The 16,391-nt window shown below is 49.3% G+C and overlaps 1 protein-coding gene across 1 annotated transcript; it reads right to left on the bottom strand.

Annotated features, from left to right (window-relative positions):
* Positions 1–689: 689 nt before the first annotated feature.
* zgc:158320 (uncharacterized protein LOC780837 homolog) lies at positions 690–16,210 on the bottom strand. Its single transcript, XM_064962115.1, has 4 exons — positions 15,569–16,210; positions 14,631–14,822; positions 13,118–13,183; positions 690–3,513 (listed from the first exon to the last, which is right to left on the bottom strand). Exons 1-4 carry the CDS (start codon positions 15,881–15,883, stop codon positions 2,974–2,976), a joined length of 1,113 nt encoding a protein of 370 aa, XP_064818187.1. The 5' UTR covers positions 15,884–16,210; the 3' UTR covers positions 690–2,973.
* Positions 16,211–16,391: the final 181 nt, after the last annotated feature.

Below are 16,391 nucleotides of genomic sequence, written 5' to 3' on the forward strand. Positions count from 1 at the left end.
TATGTTATAATTAAGTCTATGATTTGATAGACCAGTCTGACTGACCGATGGTAGGCAGCAGCAGGCTCGTAAGCATTCATTCAAACAGCACTTTCGTGCGTTTTGCCAGCAGCTCTTCACAAGCACAGCGCTGTTTATAACTTCAAGCCTACCAGCCTAATGGCTGGTGTAGCCGATGTGAAATGGCTAGCTAGTTAGCGGGGTGTGTGTTAATACCGTTTCAAATGTCACTCGCTCTGAGATTTGGGGTAGTTGTTCCCCTTGCTCTGCAAGGGCCGCGGCTTTTGTGGAGTGATGAGTAACGCTGCTTCGAGTGTGGCTGTTGTCGATGTGTTCCTGGTTCGAGCCCAGGTAGGGGCGAGGAGAGGCATGGAAGCTATACTGTTACACTGGCAATGCTAAAGTGCCTATAAGAACATCCAATAGTCAAAGGTTAATGAAATACAAATGGTATAGAGAGAAATAGTCCTATAAATACTATAATAACTACAACCTAAAACTTCTTACCTGGGAATATTGAAGTCTCATGTTAAAAGGAACCACCAGCTTTCACATGTTCTCATGTTCTGAGCAAGGAACTGAAACGTTAGCTTTCTTATATGGCACATATTGCGCTTTTACTTTCTTCTCCGACACTTTGTTTTTGCATTATTTAAAACAAATTGAACATGTTTCATTATTTATTTGAGGCTAAATTGATTTTTATTGATATATTATATTAAGTTTAAATAACTGTGCATTCAGTATTGTTGTAATTGTCATTATTACAAATAAATAAATAACAAATACATTTTTTTAAATCGGTATCGGCCTTTTTGTTCCTCCAATCATCGGCGTTGAAAAAATCATAATCGGTCGACCTCTACAACACACACAACTCTGACACAGTGTTCATTAATGACAGTAACATTTTAATGTTGGACCTGATATTAATCAGATAGCAGCAGGGAACATACCATCTCCTCAGGTCATCTGACAGTACACTAGTACTCCTCAACCCAGTACAGCCATAGAGAGGTACCCCTCAACCCAGTACAGCCATAGAGAGGTACCCCTCAACCCAGTACAGCCATAGAGAAGTACCCCTTAACCCAGTACAGCCATAGAGAAGTACCCCTTAACCCAGTACAGCCATAGAGAAGTACCCCTCAACCCAGTACAGCCATAGAGAAGTACCCCTCAACCCAGTACAGCCATAGAGAAGTACCCCTTAACCCAGTACAGCCATAGAGAAGTACCCCTCAACCCAGTACAGCCATAGAGAAGTACCCCTCAACCCAGTACAGCCATAGAGAGGTACCCCTCAACCCAGTACAGCCATAGAGAGGTACCCCTTAACCCGGTACGGCCATAGAGAGGTACTCCTCAACCCGGTACGGCCATAGAGAGGTACCCCTCAACCCAGTACAGCCATAGAGAAGTACCCCTTAACCCAGTACAGCCATAGAGAAGTACCCCTTAACCCAGTACAGCCATAGAGACGTACCCCTCAACCCAGTACAGCCATAGAGAAGTACCCCTCAACCCAGTACAGCCATAGAGAAGTACCCCTCAACCCAGTACAGCCATAGAGAAGTACCCCTTAACCCAGTACAGCCATAGAGAAGTACCCCTTAACCCAGTACAGCCATAGAGAGGTACTCCTCAACCCAGTACAGCCATAGAGAGGTACCCCTCAACCCAGTACAGCCATAGAGAAGTACCCCTCAACCCAGTACAGCCATAGAGAAGTACCCCTTAACCCAGTACAGCCATAGAGAAGTACCCCTCAACCCAGTACAGCCATAGAGAAGTACCCCTTAACCCAGTACAGCCATAGAGAAGTACCCCTTAACCCAGTACAGCCAGAGAAGTACCCCTTAACCCAGTACAGCCATAGAGACGTACCCCTCAACCCAGTACAGCCATAGAGAGGTACTCCTCAACCCAGTACAGCCAGAGAGGTACCCCTCAACCCAGTACAGCCATAGAGAAGTACCCCTTAACCCAGTACAGCCATAGAGAAGTACCCCTCAACCCAGTACAGCCATAGAGAAGTACCCCTCAACCCAGTACAGCCATAGAGAGGTACCCCTCAACCCAGTACAGCCATAGAGAAGTACCCCTCAACCCAGTACAGCCATAGAGAGGTACTCCTCAACCCAGTACAGCCATAGAGAGGTACACCTCAACCCGGTACGGCCATAGAGAAGTACCCCTCAACCCAGTACAGCCATAGAGAAGTACCCCTTAACCCAGTACAGCCATAGAGAAGTACCCCTTAACCCAGTACAGCCATAGAGAAGTACCCCTTAACCCAGTACAGCCATAGAGAAGTACCCCTTAACCCAGTATAGCCATAGAGAAGTACCCCTTAACCCAGTACAGCCATAGAGAGGTACCCCTTAACCCAGTACAGCCATAGAGAAGTACCCCTTAACCCAGTACAGCCATAGAGAGGTACCCCTTAACCCAGTACAGCCATAGAGAAGTACCCCTTAACCCAGTACAGCCATAGAGAAGTACCCCTTAACCCAGTACAGCCATAGAGAAGTACCCCTTAACCCAGTACAGCCATAGAGAAGTACCCCTTAACCCAGTACAGCCATAGAGAAGTACCCCTCAACCCAGTACAGCCATAGAGAGGTACCCCTTAACCCAGTACAGCCATAGAGAAGTACCCCTCAACCCAGTACAGCCATAGAGAAGTACCCCTTAACCCAGTACAGCCATAGAGAAGTACCCCTTAACCCAGTACAGCCATAGAGAAGTACTGCAAAGTTTCCATTGTGTTTTGCTCCGCAGACTGGCAGCAGTCACCAGCCTGGCAGCAGTCACCAGCCTGGCAGCAGTCACCAGCCTGGCAGCAGTCACCAGCCGGGCAGCAGTCACCAGCCCGGCAGCAGTCACCAGCCGGGCAGCAGTCACCAGCCTGGCAATAGGAGACTACTACGACCCTGGTATTTGCTAGATAATACGCCCTGTAGTAGATACTTAGTCGTGACATACAAACGGACCATTCATGGAGTCCAGCAACGCCCTGTACCCAACCGTCTGCAGGTAGTGACCAATACCGAAAGCGTCGGGACACGACTGCCACTCTCCCCTGTGCTCCCCGGGACACGTCCAGGTCACTTTGATTTGGCTGTAGCCCAACGCGGTTATTGTCCGATTACGCAACGCAGCGCCGCACTGGTGACACGTCTGGAAAAGCTCCTTGAGCTTCGACTCGTTCACGATCCATTTCCTTTCGCTCCGTCCTCCGTCCGGTTCTCCTGACGACACCCTACTGTCAGAGCTGGATGAGGAGGGGCTGGAGGTGGAGAGGCTGGAGAGGCTGGAGAGGCTGGAGGTGGAGAGGCTGGAGGTGGAAGGGCTGGAGGCGGAGAGGCTGGAGGTGGAGAGGCTGGAGGTGGAGAGGCTGGAGGCGGAGGGCCTGGGGGTGGAACCAGCAGCAGAGCTCATACTGGTACAGTCCTTCACTGAACTCTTCTTAACGGCTGCGTCCACTTGACCTTTCTTCCTGCGCGTCACCTGAACGACAGAAAAAATAAACATGTTAAAAGAAGAATTTGTACAAAAAACTGCATTCTGATAGACAGCTGGCTGTGGAAACGTTGGGCGACTTGTGTTTTCTGCTCTGCTAGACAGCACCTCACCGAACCAGCTGTTCCTGTTGAAGTGTTCTGCTCTGCTAGACAGCACCTCACCTAACCAGCTGTTCCTGTTGAAGTGTTTTCTGCTCTGCTAGACAGCACCTCACCGAACCAGCTGTTCCTGTTGAAGTGTTTTCTGCTCTGCTAGACAGCACCTCACCGAACCAGCTGTTCCTGTTGAAGTGTTCTGCTAGACAGCACCTCACCTAACCAGCTGTTCCTGTTGAAGTGTTCTGCTAGACAGCACCTCACCTAACCAGCTGTTCCTGTTGAAGTGTTCTGCTAGACAGCACCTCACCTAACCAGCTGTTCCTGTTGAAGTGTTCTGCTCTGCTAGACAGCACCTCACCTAACCAGCTGTTCCTGTTGAAGTGTTCTGCTCTGCTAGACAGCACCTCACCTAACCAGCTGTTCCTGTTGAAGTATTCTGCTAGACAGCACCTCACCTAACCAGCTGTTCCTGTTGAAGTGTTCTGTTAGACAGCACCTCACCAAACCAGCTGTTCCTGTTGAAGTGTTCTGCTAGACAGCACCTCACCTAACCAGCTGTTCCTGTTGAAGTGTTCTGCTAGACAGCACCTCACCTAACCAGCTGTTCCTGTTGAAGTGTTCTGCTAGACAGCACCTCACCGAACCAGCTGTTCCTGTTGAAGTGTTCTGCTAGACAGCACCTCACCGAACCAGCTGTTCCCGTTGAAGTGTTCTGCTAGACAGCACCTCACCTAACCAGCTGTTCCTGTTGAAGTGTTTTCTGCTAGACAGCACCTCACCTAACCAGCTGTTCCTGTTGAAGTGTTTTCTGCTAGACAGCACCTCACCTAACCAGCTGTTCCTGTTGAAGTGTTCTGCTCTGCTAGACAGCACCTCACCTAACAGGCTGTTATTGTTGAAGTGTTCTGCTCTGCTAGACAGCACCTCACCTAACCAGCTGTTCCTGTTGAAGTGTTCTGCTAGACAGCACCTCACCGAACCAGCTGTTCCTGTTGAAGTGTTCTGCTAGACAGCACCTCACCGAACCAGCTGTTCCCGTTGAAGTGTTCTGCTAGACAGCACCTCACCTAACCAGCTGTTCCCGTTGAAGTGTTCTGCTAGACAGCACCTCACCGAACCAGCTGTTCCCGTTGAAGTGTTCTGCTAGACAGCACCTCACCGAACCAGCTGTTCCTGTTGAAGTGTTCTGCTAGACAGCACCTCACCGAACCAGCTGTTCCCGTTGAAGTGTTCTGCTAGACAGCACCTCACCTAACCAGCTGTTCCCGTTGAAGTGTTCTGCTAGACAGCACCTCACCTAACCAGCTGTTCCCGTTGAAGTGTTCTGCTAGACAGCACCTCACCGAACCAGCTGTTCCTGTTGAAGTGTTCTGCTAGACAGCACCTCACCAAACCAGCTGTTCCTGTTGAAGTGTTCTGCTAGACAGCACCTCACCAAACCAGCTGTTCCTGTTGAAGTGTTCTGCTAGACAGCACATCACCTAACCAGCTGTTCCTGTTGAAGTGTTCTGCTAGACAGCACCTCACCTAACCAGCTGTTCCTGTTGAAGTGTTCTGATAGACAGCACCTCACCAAACCAGCTGTTCCTGTTGAAGTGTTCTGCTAGACAGCACATCACCTAACCAGCTGTTCCTGTTGAAGTGTTCTGCTAGACAGCACCTCACCTAACCAGCTGTTCCTGTTGAAGTGTTCTGCTAGACAGCACCTCACCAAACCAGCTGTTCCTGTTGAAGTGTTCTGCTAGACAGCACATCACCTAACCAGCTGTTCCTGTTGAAGTGTTCTGCTAGACAGCACCTCACCTAACCAGCTGTTCCTGTTGAAGTGTTCTGCTAGACAGCACCTCACCTAACCAGCTGTTCCTGTTGAAGTGTTCTGCTCTGCTAGACAGCACCTCACCTAACCAGCTGTTCCTGTTGAAGTGTTCTGCTAGACAGCACCTCACCTAACCAGCTGTTCCTGTTGAAGTGTTCTGCTAGACAGCACCTCACCTAACCAGCTGTTCCTGTTGAAGTGTTCTGCTAGACAGCACCTCACCTAACCAGCTGTTCCTGTTGAAGTGTTTTCTGCTCTGCTAGACAGCACCTCACCGAACCAGCTGTTCCTGTTGAAGTGTTTTCTGCTCTGCTAGACAGCACCTCACCTAACCAGCTGTTCCTGTTGAAGTGTTTTCTGCTCTGCTAGACAGCACCTCACCTAACCAGCTGTTCCTGTTGAAGTGTTTTCTGCTAGACAGCACCTCACCGAATCAGCTGTTCCTGTTGAAGTGTTTTCTGCTAGACAGCACCTCACCTAACCAGCTGTTCCTGTTGAAGTGTTCTGCTCTGCTAGACAGCACCTCACCGAACCAGCTGTTCCTGTTGAAGTGTTCTGCTAGACAGCACCTCACCGAACCAGCTGTTCCCGTTGAAGTGTTCTGCTAGACAGCACCTCACCGAACCAGCTGTTCCCGTTGAAGTGTTCTGCTAGACAGCACCTCACCGAACCAGCTGTTCCCGTTGAAGTGTTCTGCTAGACAGCACCTCACCGAACCAGCTGTTCCCGTTGAAGTGTTCTGCTAGACAGCACCTCACCGAACCAGCTGTTCCCGTTGAAGTGTTCTGCTCTGCTAGACAGCACCTCACCGAACCAGCTGTTCCTGTTGAAGTGTTCTACTCAACAGCACCTCACCTAACCAGCTGTTCCTGTTGAAGTGTTCTGCTAGACAGCACCTCACCGAACCAGCTGTTCCCGTTGAAGTGTTCTGCTCTGCTAGACAGCACCTCACCGAACCAGCTGTTCCCGTTGAAGTGTTCTGCTCTGCTAGACAGCACCTCACCGAACCAGCTGTTCCTGTTGAAGTGTTCTACTCAACAGCACCTCACCTAACCAGCTGTTCCTGTTGAAGTGTTTTCTGCTAGACAGCACCTCACCTAACAGGCTGTTATTGTTGAAGTGTTCTGCTCTGCTAGACAGCACCTCACCTAACCAGCTGTTCCTGTTGAAGTGTTCTGCTAGACAGCACTTCACCTAACCAGCTGTTCCTGTTGAAGTGTTCTGCTAGACAGCACCTCACCGAACCAGCTGTTCCTGTTGAAGTGTTGTGCTCTGCTCGACAGCACCTCACCTAACCAGCTGTTCCTGTTGAAGTGTTCTGCTCTGCTAGACAGCACCTCACCTAACCAGCTGTTTCTCCACCTCCAGAAAAATGAATCGGACCATTTCTATCAGTTTGGGTCCGGACCAACATGATGAGTCTGGACCAACAGGATGAGTCTGGACCAACAGGATGAGTCTGGACCAACAGGATGAGTCTGGACCAACAGGATGAGTCCGGACCAACAGGATGAGCCCGGACCAACATGACGAGCCCGGACCAACATGACGAGCCCGGACCAACATGACGAGCCCGGACCAACATGACGAGCCCGGACCAACATGACGAGCCCGGACCAACATGACGAGCCCGGACCAACATGACGAGCCCGGACCAACATGACGAGCCCGGACCAACATGACGAGCCCGGACCAACATGACGAGCCCGGACCAACATGACGAGCCCGGACCAACATGACGAGCCCGGACCAACATGACGAGCCCGGACCAACATGACGAGTCCGTTCCAACAGATCGAGTCCGGACCAACATGACGAGTCCGGACCAACAGATTGAGTCCGCTCCAACAGATTGAGTCCGCTCCAACAGATTGAGTCCGGACCAACATGATGAGTCCGGACCCGACAGATTGAGTCCGGACCCGACAGATTGAGTCCGGACCCGACAGATTGAGTCCGGACCCGACAGATTGAGTCCGGACCCGACAGATTGAGTCCGGACCCGACAGGATGAGTCCGGACCCGACAGGATGAGTCCGGACCCGACAGGATGAGTCCGGACCCGACAGGATGAGTCCGGACCCGACAGGATGAGTCCGGACCCGACATGATGAGTCCGGACCCGACATGATTGAGTCCGGACCCGACATGATTGAGTCCGGACCCGACATGATTGAGTCCGGACCCGACATGATTGAGTCCGGACCCGACATGATTGAGTCCGGACCCGACATGATTGAGTCCGGACCCGACATGATTGAGTCCGGACCCGACATGATTGAGTCCGGACCCGACATGATTGAGTCCGGACCCGACATGATTGAGTCCGGACCCGACATGATTGAGTCCGGACCCGACATGATTGAGTCCGGACCAACAGGATGAGTCCGGACCAACAGATTGAGTATGGACCAACAGGATGAGTCTGGACCAACAGATTGAGTCTGGACCAACAGGATGAGTCTGGACCAACAGGATGAGTCTGGACCAACATGATTGAGTCTGGACCAAAAGATTGAGTCTGGACCAACAGGATGAGTCTGGACCAACAGATTGAGTCTGGACCAACAGGATGAGTCTGGACCAACAGGATGAGTCTGGACCAACAGGATGAGTCTGGACCAACATGATGAGTCTGGACCAACAGATTGAGTCTGGACCAACAGATTGAGTCTGGACCAACAGGATGAGTCTGGACCAACAGGATGAGTCTGGACCAACAGGATGAGTCTGGACCAACAGGATGAGTCTGGACCAACAGGATGAGTCTGGACCAACAGGATGAGTCTGGACCAACAGATTGAGTCTGGACCAACAGGATGAGTCTGGACCAACAGGATGAGTCTGGACCAACAGATTGAGTCTGGACCAACAGATTGAGTCTGGACCAACAGATTGAGTCTGGACCAACATGATGAGTCTGGACCAACAGATTGAGTCTGGACCAACAGATTGAGTCTGGACCAACATGATGAGTCTGGACCAACAGATTGAGTCTGGACCAACAGATTGAGTCTGGACCAACAGATTGAGTCTGGACCAACAGATTGAGTCTGGACCAACAGATTGAGTCTGGACCAACAGGATGAGTCTGGACCAACAGGATGAGTCTGGACCAACAGATTGAGTCTGGACCAACAGATTGAGTCTGGACCAACAGATTGAGTCTGGACCAACAGGATGAGTCTGGACCAACAGGATGAGTCTGGACCAACAGGATGAGTCTGGACCAACAGGATGAGTCTGGACCAACAGGATGAGTCTGGACCAACATGATGAGTCTGGACCAACATGATGAGTCTGGACCAACAGATTGAGTCTGGACCAACAGGATGAGTCTGGACCAACAGGATGAGTCTGGACCAACAGGATGAGTCTGGACCAACAGGATGAGTCTGGACCAACAGGATGAGTCTGGACCAACAGATTGAGTCTGGACCAACAGGATGAGTCTGGACCAACAGGATGAGTCTGGACCAACAGATTGAGTCTGGACCAACAGATTGAGTCTGGACCAACAGATTGAGTCTGGACCAACAGATTGAGTCTGGACCAACATGATGAGTCTGGACCAACAGATTGAGTCTGGACCAACAGATTGAGTCTGGACCAACATGATGAGTCTGGACCAACAGATTGAGTCTGGACCAACAGATTGAGTCTGGACCAACAGATTGAGTCTGGACCAACAGATTGAGTCTGGACCAACAGATTGAGTCTGGACCAACAGATTGAGTCTGGACCAACAGGATGAGTCTGGACCAACAGATTGAGTCTGGACCAACAGATTGAGTCTGGACCAACATGATGAGTCTGGACCAACAGATTGAGTCTGGACCAACAGATTGAGTCTGGACCAACATGATGAGTCTGGACCAACAGATTGAGTCTGGACCAACAGATTGAGTCTGGACCAACAGATTGAGTCTGGACCAACAGATTGAGTCTGGACCAACAGATTGAGTCTGGACCAACAGATTGAGTCTGGACCAACAGGATGAGTCTGGACCAACAGATTGAGTCTGGACCAACAGATTGAGTCTGGACCAACAGGATGAGTCTGGACCAACAGGATGAGTCTGGACCAACAGGATGAGTCTGGACCAACATGATGAGTCTGGACCAACATGATGAGTCTGGACCAACAGATTGAGTCTGGACCAACAGGATGAGTCTGGACCAACAGATTGAGTCTGGACCAACAGGATGAGTCTGGACCAACAGGATGAGTCTGGACCAACAGGATGAGTCTGGACCAACAGGATGAGTCTGGACCAACAGGATGAGTCTGGACCAACAGGATGAGTCTGGACCAACCGGATGAGTCTGGACCAACAGGATGAGTCTGGACCAACAGGATGAGTCTGGACCAACATGATGAGTCTGGACCAACATGATGAGTCTGGACCAACAGATTGAGTCTGGACCAACAGATTGAGTCTGGACCAACAGATTGAGTCTGGACCAACAGGATGAGTCTGGACCAACAGATTGAGTCTGGACCAACAGATTGAGTCTGGACCAACAGATTGAGTCTGGACCAACATGATGAGTCTGGACCAACAGATTGAGTCTGGACCAACAGATTGAGTCTGGACCAACATGATGAGTCTGGACCAACAGATTGAGTCTGGACCAACAGATTGAGTCTGGACCAACAGATTGAGTCTGGACCAACAGATTGAGTCTGGACCAACAGATTGAGTCTGGACCAACAGATTGAGTCTGGACCAACAGATTGAGTCTGGACCAACAGATTGAGTCTGGACCAACAGATTGAGTCTGGACCAACAGGATGAGTCTGGACCAACAGATTGAGTCTGGACCAACAGATTGAGTCTGGACCAACAGGATGAGTCTGGACCAACAGGATGAGTCTGGACCAACAGGATGAGTCTGGACCAACAGGATGAGTCTGGACCAACATGATGAGTCTGGACCAACAGATTGAGTCTGGACCAACAGGATGAGTCTGGACCAACAGGATGAGTCTGGACCAACAGGATGAGTCTGGACCAACAGGATGAGTCTGGACCAACAGGATGAGTCTGGACCAACAGGATGAGTCTGGACCAACAGGATGAGTCTGGACCAACAGGATGAGTCTGGACCAACAGGATGAGTCTGGACCAACAGGATGAGTCTGGACCAACAGGATGAGTCTGGACCAACATGATGAGTCTGGACCAACAGATTGAGTCTGGACCAACAGGATGAGTCTGGACCAACAGGATGAGTCTGGACCAACAGATTGAGTCTGGACCAACAGATTGAGTCTGGACCAACAGATTGAGTCTGGACCAACATGATGAGTCTGGACCAACATGATGAGTCTGGACCAACAGATTGAGTCTGGACCAACAGATTGAGTCTGGACCAACAGATTGAGTCTGGACCAACAGATTGAGTCTGGACCAACAGATTGAGTCTGGACCAACAGATTGAGTCTGGACCAACAGATTGAGTCTGGACCAACAGGATGAGTCTGGACCAACAGATTGAGTCCGGACCAACAGATTGAGTCCGGACCAACATGATGAGTCCGGACCAACATGATGAGTCCGGACCAACAGGATGAGTCCGGACCAACAGATTGAGTATGGACCAACAGGATGAGTCTGGACCAACATGATTGAGTCTGGACCAACAGATTGAGTCTGGACCAACAGATTGAGTCAGGACCAACATGATGAGTCTGGACCAACATGATGAGTCTGGACCAACATGATGAGTCTGGACCAACAGATTGAGTCTGGACCAACAGATTGAGTCTGGACCAACAGGATGAGTCTGGACCAACAGGATGAGTCTGGACCAACAGGATGAGTCTGGACCAACAGGATGAGTCTGGACCAACAGGATGAGTCTGGACCAACAGGATGAGTCTGGACCAACAGATTGAGTCTGGACCAACAGATTGAGTCTGGACCAACAGGATGAGTCTGGACCAACAGGATGAGTCTGGACCAACAGGATGAGTCTGGACCAACAGGATGAGTCTGGACCAACAGATTGAGTCTGGACCAACAGGATGAGTCTGGACCAACAGGATGAGTCTGGACCAACAGGATGAGTCTGGACCAACAGGATGAGTCTGGACCAACAGGATGAGTCTGGACCAACAGATTGAGTCTGGACCAACAGGATGAGTCTGGACCAACAGATTGAGTCTGGACCAACAGGATGAGTCTGGACCAACAGGATGAGTCTGGACCAACAGATTGAGTCTGGACCAACAGATTGAGTCTGGACCAACAGATTGAGTCTGGACCAACAGATTGAGTCTGGACCAACAGATTGAGTCTGGACCAACAGATTGAGTCTGGACCAACATGATGAGTCTGGACCAACATGATGAGTCTGGACCAACATGATGAGTCTGGACCAACAGATTGAGTCTGGACCAACAGATTGAGTCTGGACCAACATGATGAGTCTGGACCAACAGATTGAGTCTGGACCAACAGATTGAGTCTGGACCAACAGGATGAGTCTGGACCAACAGGATGAGTCTGGACCAACAGGATGAGTCTGGACCAACAGGATGAGTCTGGACCAACAGGATGAGTCTGGACCAACAGGATGAGTCTGGACCAACAGATTGAGTCTGGACCAACATGATGAATCTGGACCAACAGATTGAGTCTGGACCAACAGGATGAGTCTGGACCAACAGATTGAGTCTGGACCAACAGATTGAGTCTGGACCAACAGATTGAGTCTGGACCAACAGATTGAGTCTGGACCAACAGATTGAGTCTGGACCAACAGATTGAGTCTGGACCAACAGATTGAGTCTGGACCAACAGATTGAGTCTGGACCAACATGATGAGTCTGGACCAACATGATGAGTCTGGACCAACATGATGAGTCCGGACCAACATGATGAGTCCGGACCAACAGATTGAGTCCGGACCAACAGATTGAGTCCGGACCAACAGATTGAGTCCGGACCAACAGATTGAGTCCGGACCAACAGATTGAGTCCGGACCAACAGATTGAGTCCGGACCAACAGATTGAGTCCGGACCAACAGATTGAGTCCGGACCAACAGATTGAGTCCGGACCAACAGATTGAGTCCGGACCAACAGGACGAGTCCGGACCAACAGGACGAGTCCGGACCAACAGGACGAGTCCGGACCAACAGGACGAGTCCGGACCAACAGGACGAGTCCGGACCAACAGGACGAGTCCGGACCAACAGATTGAGTCTGGACCAACAGATTGAGTCTGGACCAACAGATTGAGTCTGGACCAACAGATTGAGTCTGGACCAACAGGATGAGTCTGGACCAACATGATGAGTCTGGACCAACAGATTGAGTCTGGACCAACAGATTGAGTCTGGACCAACAGATTGAGTCTGGACCAACATGATGAGTCTGGACCAACAGATTGAGTCTGGACCAACATGATGAGTCTGGACCAACAGATTGAGTCTGGACCAACAGATTGAGTCTGGACCAACAGGATGAGTCTGGACCAACATGACGAGTCTGGACCAACAGATTGAGTCTGGACCAACAGGATGAGTCTGGACCAACAGGATGAGTCTGGACCAACAGGATGAGTCTGGACCAACAGATTGAGTCTGGACCAACAGGATGAGTCTGGACCAACAGGTCAAGACGTATCAGCAGAAGGAACAGGAAGTGTCAGACAGATACTCACAAGAACGTTGGTCTTTGTTTTTTTCCTTCTGCATGCGTCTCCCGTTGTCGTCGTAGAGGGGAGGTCCTGCAGAAACATAATGTCAGCCCAACCAATAACCTGCTATCTATCAGACCCTGAGATAGACTAGTGTCCTGTCCAGGGGGTGTCCTGGTACATCAAGCTGTCGCACTACAGAAACAGGAGATAGACTAGTGTCCTGTCCAGGGGGTGTCCTGGTACATCAAGCTGTCTCACTACAGTAACAGGAGATAGACTAGTGTCCTGTCCAGGGGGTGTCCTGGTACATCAAGCTGTCTCACTACAGTAACAGGAGATAGACTAGTGTCCTGTCCAGGGGGTGTCCTGGTACATCAAGCTGTCTCACTACAGTAACAGGAGATAGTGTAGAGCCCCATGATAATAACAGCATTACCTTACTAAGTGTACAGCTAGTAGAGCCCCATGATAATGACAACATTACCTTACTAAGTGTAGAGCCAGTAGAGCCCCATGATAATAACTACATTACCTTACTAAGTGTACAGCCAGTAGAGCCCCATGATAATAACTACATTACCTTACTAAGTGTAGAGCCCCATGATAATAACAACATTACCTTACTAAGTGTAGAGCCCCATGATAATAACAACATTACCTTACTAAGTGTAGAGCCCCATGATAATAACAGCATTACCTTACTAAGTGTACAGCTAGTAGAGCCCCATGATAATGACAACATTACCTTACTAAGTGTAGAGCCCCATGATAATAACAGCATTACCTTACTAAGTGTACAGCTAGTAGAGCCCCATGATAATGACAACATTACCTTACTAAGTGTAGAGCCAGTAGAGCCCCATGATAATAACTACATTACCTTACTAAGTGTACAGCTAGTAGAGCCCCATGATAATAACAGCATTACCTTACTAACTGTACAGCTAGTAGAGCCCCATGATAATAACTACATTACCTTACTAAGTGTAGAGCCCCATGATAATAACAGCATTACCTTACTAACTGTACAGCTAGTACAGCCCCATGATAATAACAGCATTACCTTACTAAGTGTAGAGCCCCATGATAATAACAACATTACCTTACTAAGTGTAGAGCCAGTAGAGCCCCATGATAATGACTACATTACCTTACTAAGTGTACAGCTAGTAGAGCCCCATGATAATGACTACATTACCTTACTAAGTGTAGAGCTAGTAGAGCCCCATGATAATGACTACATTACCTTACTAAGTGTACAGCCAGTAGAACCCCATGATAATAACTGCATTACCTTACTAAGTGTACAGCTAGTAGAGCCCCATGATAATAACATCATTACCTTACTAACTGTACAGCTAGTAGAGCCCCATGATAATAACTACATTACCTTACTAAGTGTACAGCCAGTAGAGCCCCATGATAATAACTACATTACCTTACTAAGTGTACAGCCAGTAGAGCCCCATGATAATAACTACATTACCTTACTAAGTGTACAGCCAGTAGAACCCCATGATAATAACTACATTACCTTACTAAGTGAACACGTGGGAGCCAGAGCCACGTACGCCCCAGAGGTTGAAGCAGGCTCTGTCAGCTGCAGACCCCGGTGGGAGAGGAACCCCGCCGTAGCAACACCTGACCCTCCACGTTGTGGGGTGGGACCAGATGCCCCTCCAGCAGACAGGGAGTCAGTCCCTGGAGGTACATCTCCCGTCTCAACCTGGGTGAGAATGAAAAAGGCACAGGCACCAGGAAATGCCGCTATTCATTTTTTAAATAAACAAAAGAGAGAACACGCGTAGGCATGACATCATATTTGGGCTTTGAACAAGACCATGGGAGAACCTCAATTGCATTTCCTCGATTCCTAGCGTCCTCTCTCGCCTTCTCAAACACCATTGGATGTGACGTTGAGAGGTCCCGCCCCTCCGACCTCATCCAATGGGTTTGGTTTTCGAGAAGGGAGAGAGAGAGCGACGACAAGGAGTCAAGGAAATGCAATTGAGATTCTTCCTATAACAACTGCATGCTGTCGTCTAATACAAGGCAAGCTAAACACTATACAGTCAAGTCACGGTTCCGTTATATCGCATGTGGACATGTTATTATGTATCTCACCCAAGACAATGAATAAAAGGCACCAAGAAAATGGCACAAAGTTAACTTAGACATTGTGTTGTACTTGGCTAAAGTGTGTGTGTTGTACTTGGCTAAAAAATGTGGGTGTTGCACTTGTGTGCTCACTCTGAGAAGGTTATTCACCAGTACAGTGACAGCCCTATGAAATGTCAACAGAACATATTTTACTAAAACTACGCTACCCATAATACAATGCGACCCCCACCCAGTGATTGATAGCTAGCTTACATTGGTAGTTCCAAGCATCTACGCCCTCGTTTTGTCATTTTATCAAGGAACAAATAATAACCCTGTTCAATCAGTCAGATATCGTTAGATTACACTTACCGACATTATTCCACGTTGTCCTGGCGTGTGAACGGCCACCGACGGCACCGCTGTATCCTTCAGGAAACTTTTCATGATTCTCATCCTGCTGTGTCTGTCCTGTCCCAGCTTCTCGTAATAGTCCCCCGGTAGAAAATGTTCAGAGCAAACGAGTAACTTTCTGAGGTCATCGGTCGCGGTATTAGCATCTTTGTTCAGAGCAATCAGCCATAGCTTCAATCGGTCCGGATGACTCAGTGGAAGTCGGTGAAACATTAGAGCCGACCAAGTCTTTTGCTTGTTGCCGCACATTTTAACAGCGCACTCGCGAGGCATATTGGAGCAGCGACGGTAGCGCACGTGACAACGGGGAAGCTTTTTTAGTTTAGGTTAACGTTCGTTAGCAATACCGTTGATGATGGTTGTCCGTCTCAGCACAGCAGCACACTCGATTAGCTAGCTAGCTACTTGCAAATGTAAACTTGCTAGCTAATAGCTTGAAAATATTTCCAGCAGTGTCGACAGTCTTCAGTCCACTGGCTGCGAGGTAAATCAATAACGCTTGGTTGTCTGTTGATGTCGCTAGGAGTTCCTTTTCTTATTTTGATACCAGCAATATAGCAAACCCGAAAATGTCGCGTTTACTTCCTTACTTACGTCAGAACAAGCTGTCCAATCAGCGCGGCTTTTTTTGCTACTCGTGGGCGTGGTTTTGCACCAAGTTTGGCGCACATAAAAACCCACATAATCAAGACTGTACAAAGAGAGTGAGAAAGAACCAGAGCAGAACACGTGTCCATCCCTACATATATTGAAAGCAATACGTAACTGAACGAAGTACAAC

This window comes from Oncorhynchus masou, unplaced genomic scaffold (assembly GCF_036934945.1).
Source record: "Oncorhynchus masou masou isolate Uvic2021 unplaced genomic scaffold, UVic_Omas_1.1 unplaced_scaffold_4956, whole genome shotgun sequence".
In the NCBI taxonomy this organism is placed as follows: domain Eukaryota; kingdom Metazoa; phylum Chordata; class Actinopteri; order Salmoniformes; family Salmonidae; genus Oncorhynchus; species Oncorhynchus masou.

Excerpts from the sequence above, each read along its gene's own strand:
- zgc:158320 (XM_064962115.1), bottom strand. The coding sequence starts at position 15,883 with ATGCCTCGCGAGTGCGCTGTTAAAATGTGCGGCAACAAGCAAAAGACT. Across the intron at positions 13,184-14,630 it reads CCACGTGTTCACTTAGTAAG|GACCTCCCCTCTACGACGAC; the intron begins GTAATGTAGTTA and ends ATGTTTCTGCAG. Across the intron at positions 3,514-13,117 it reads AAACAAAGACCAACGTTCTT|GTGACGCGCAGGAAGAAAGG; the intron begins GTGAGTATCTGT and ends TCTGTCGTTCAG.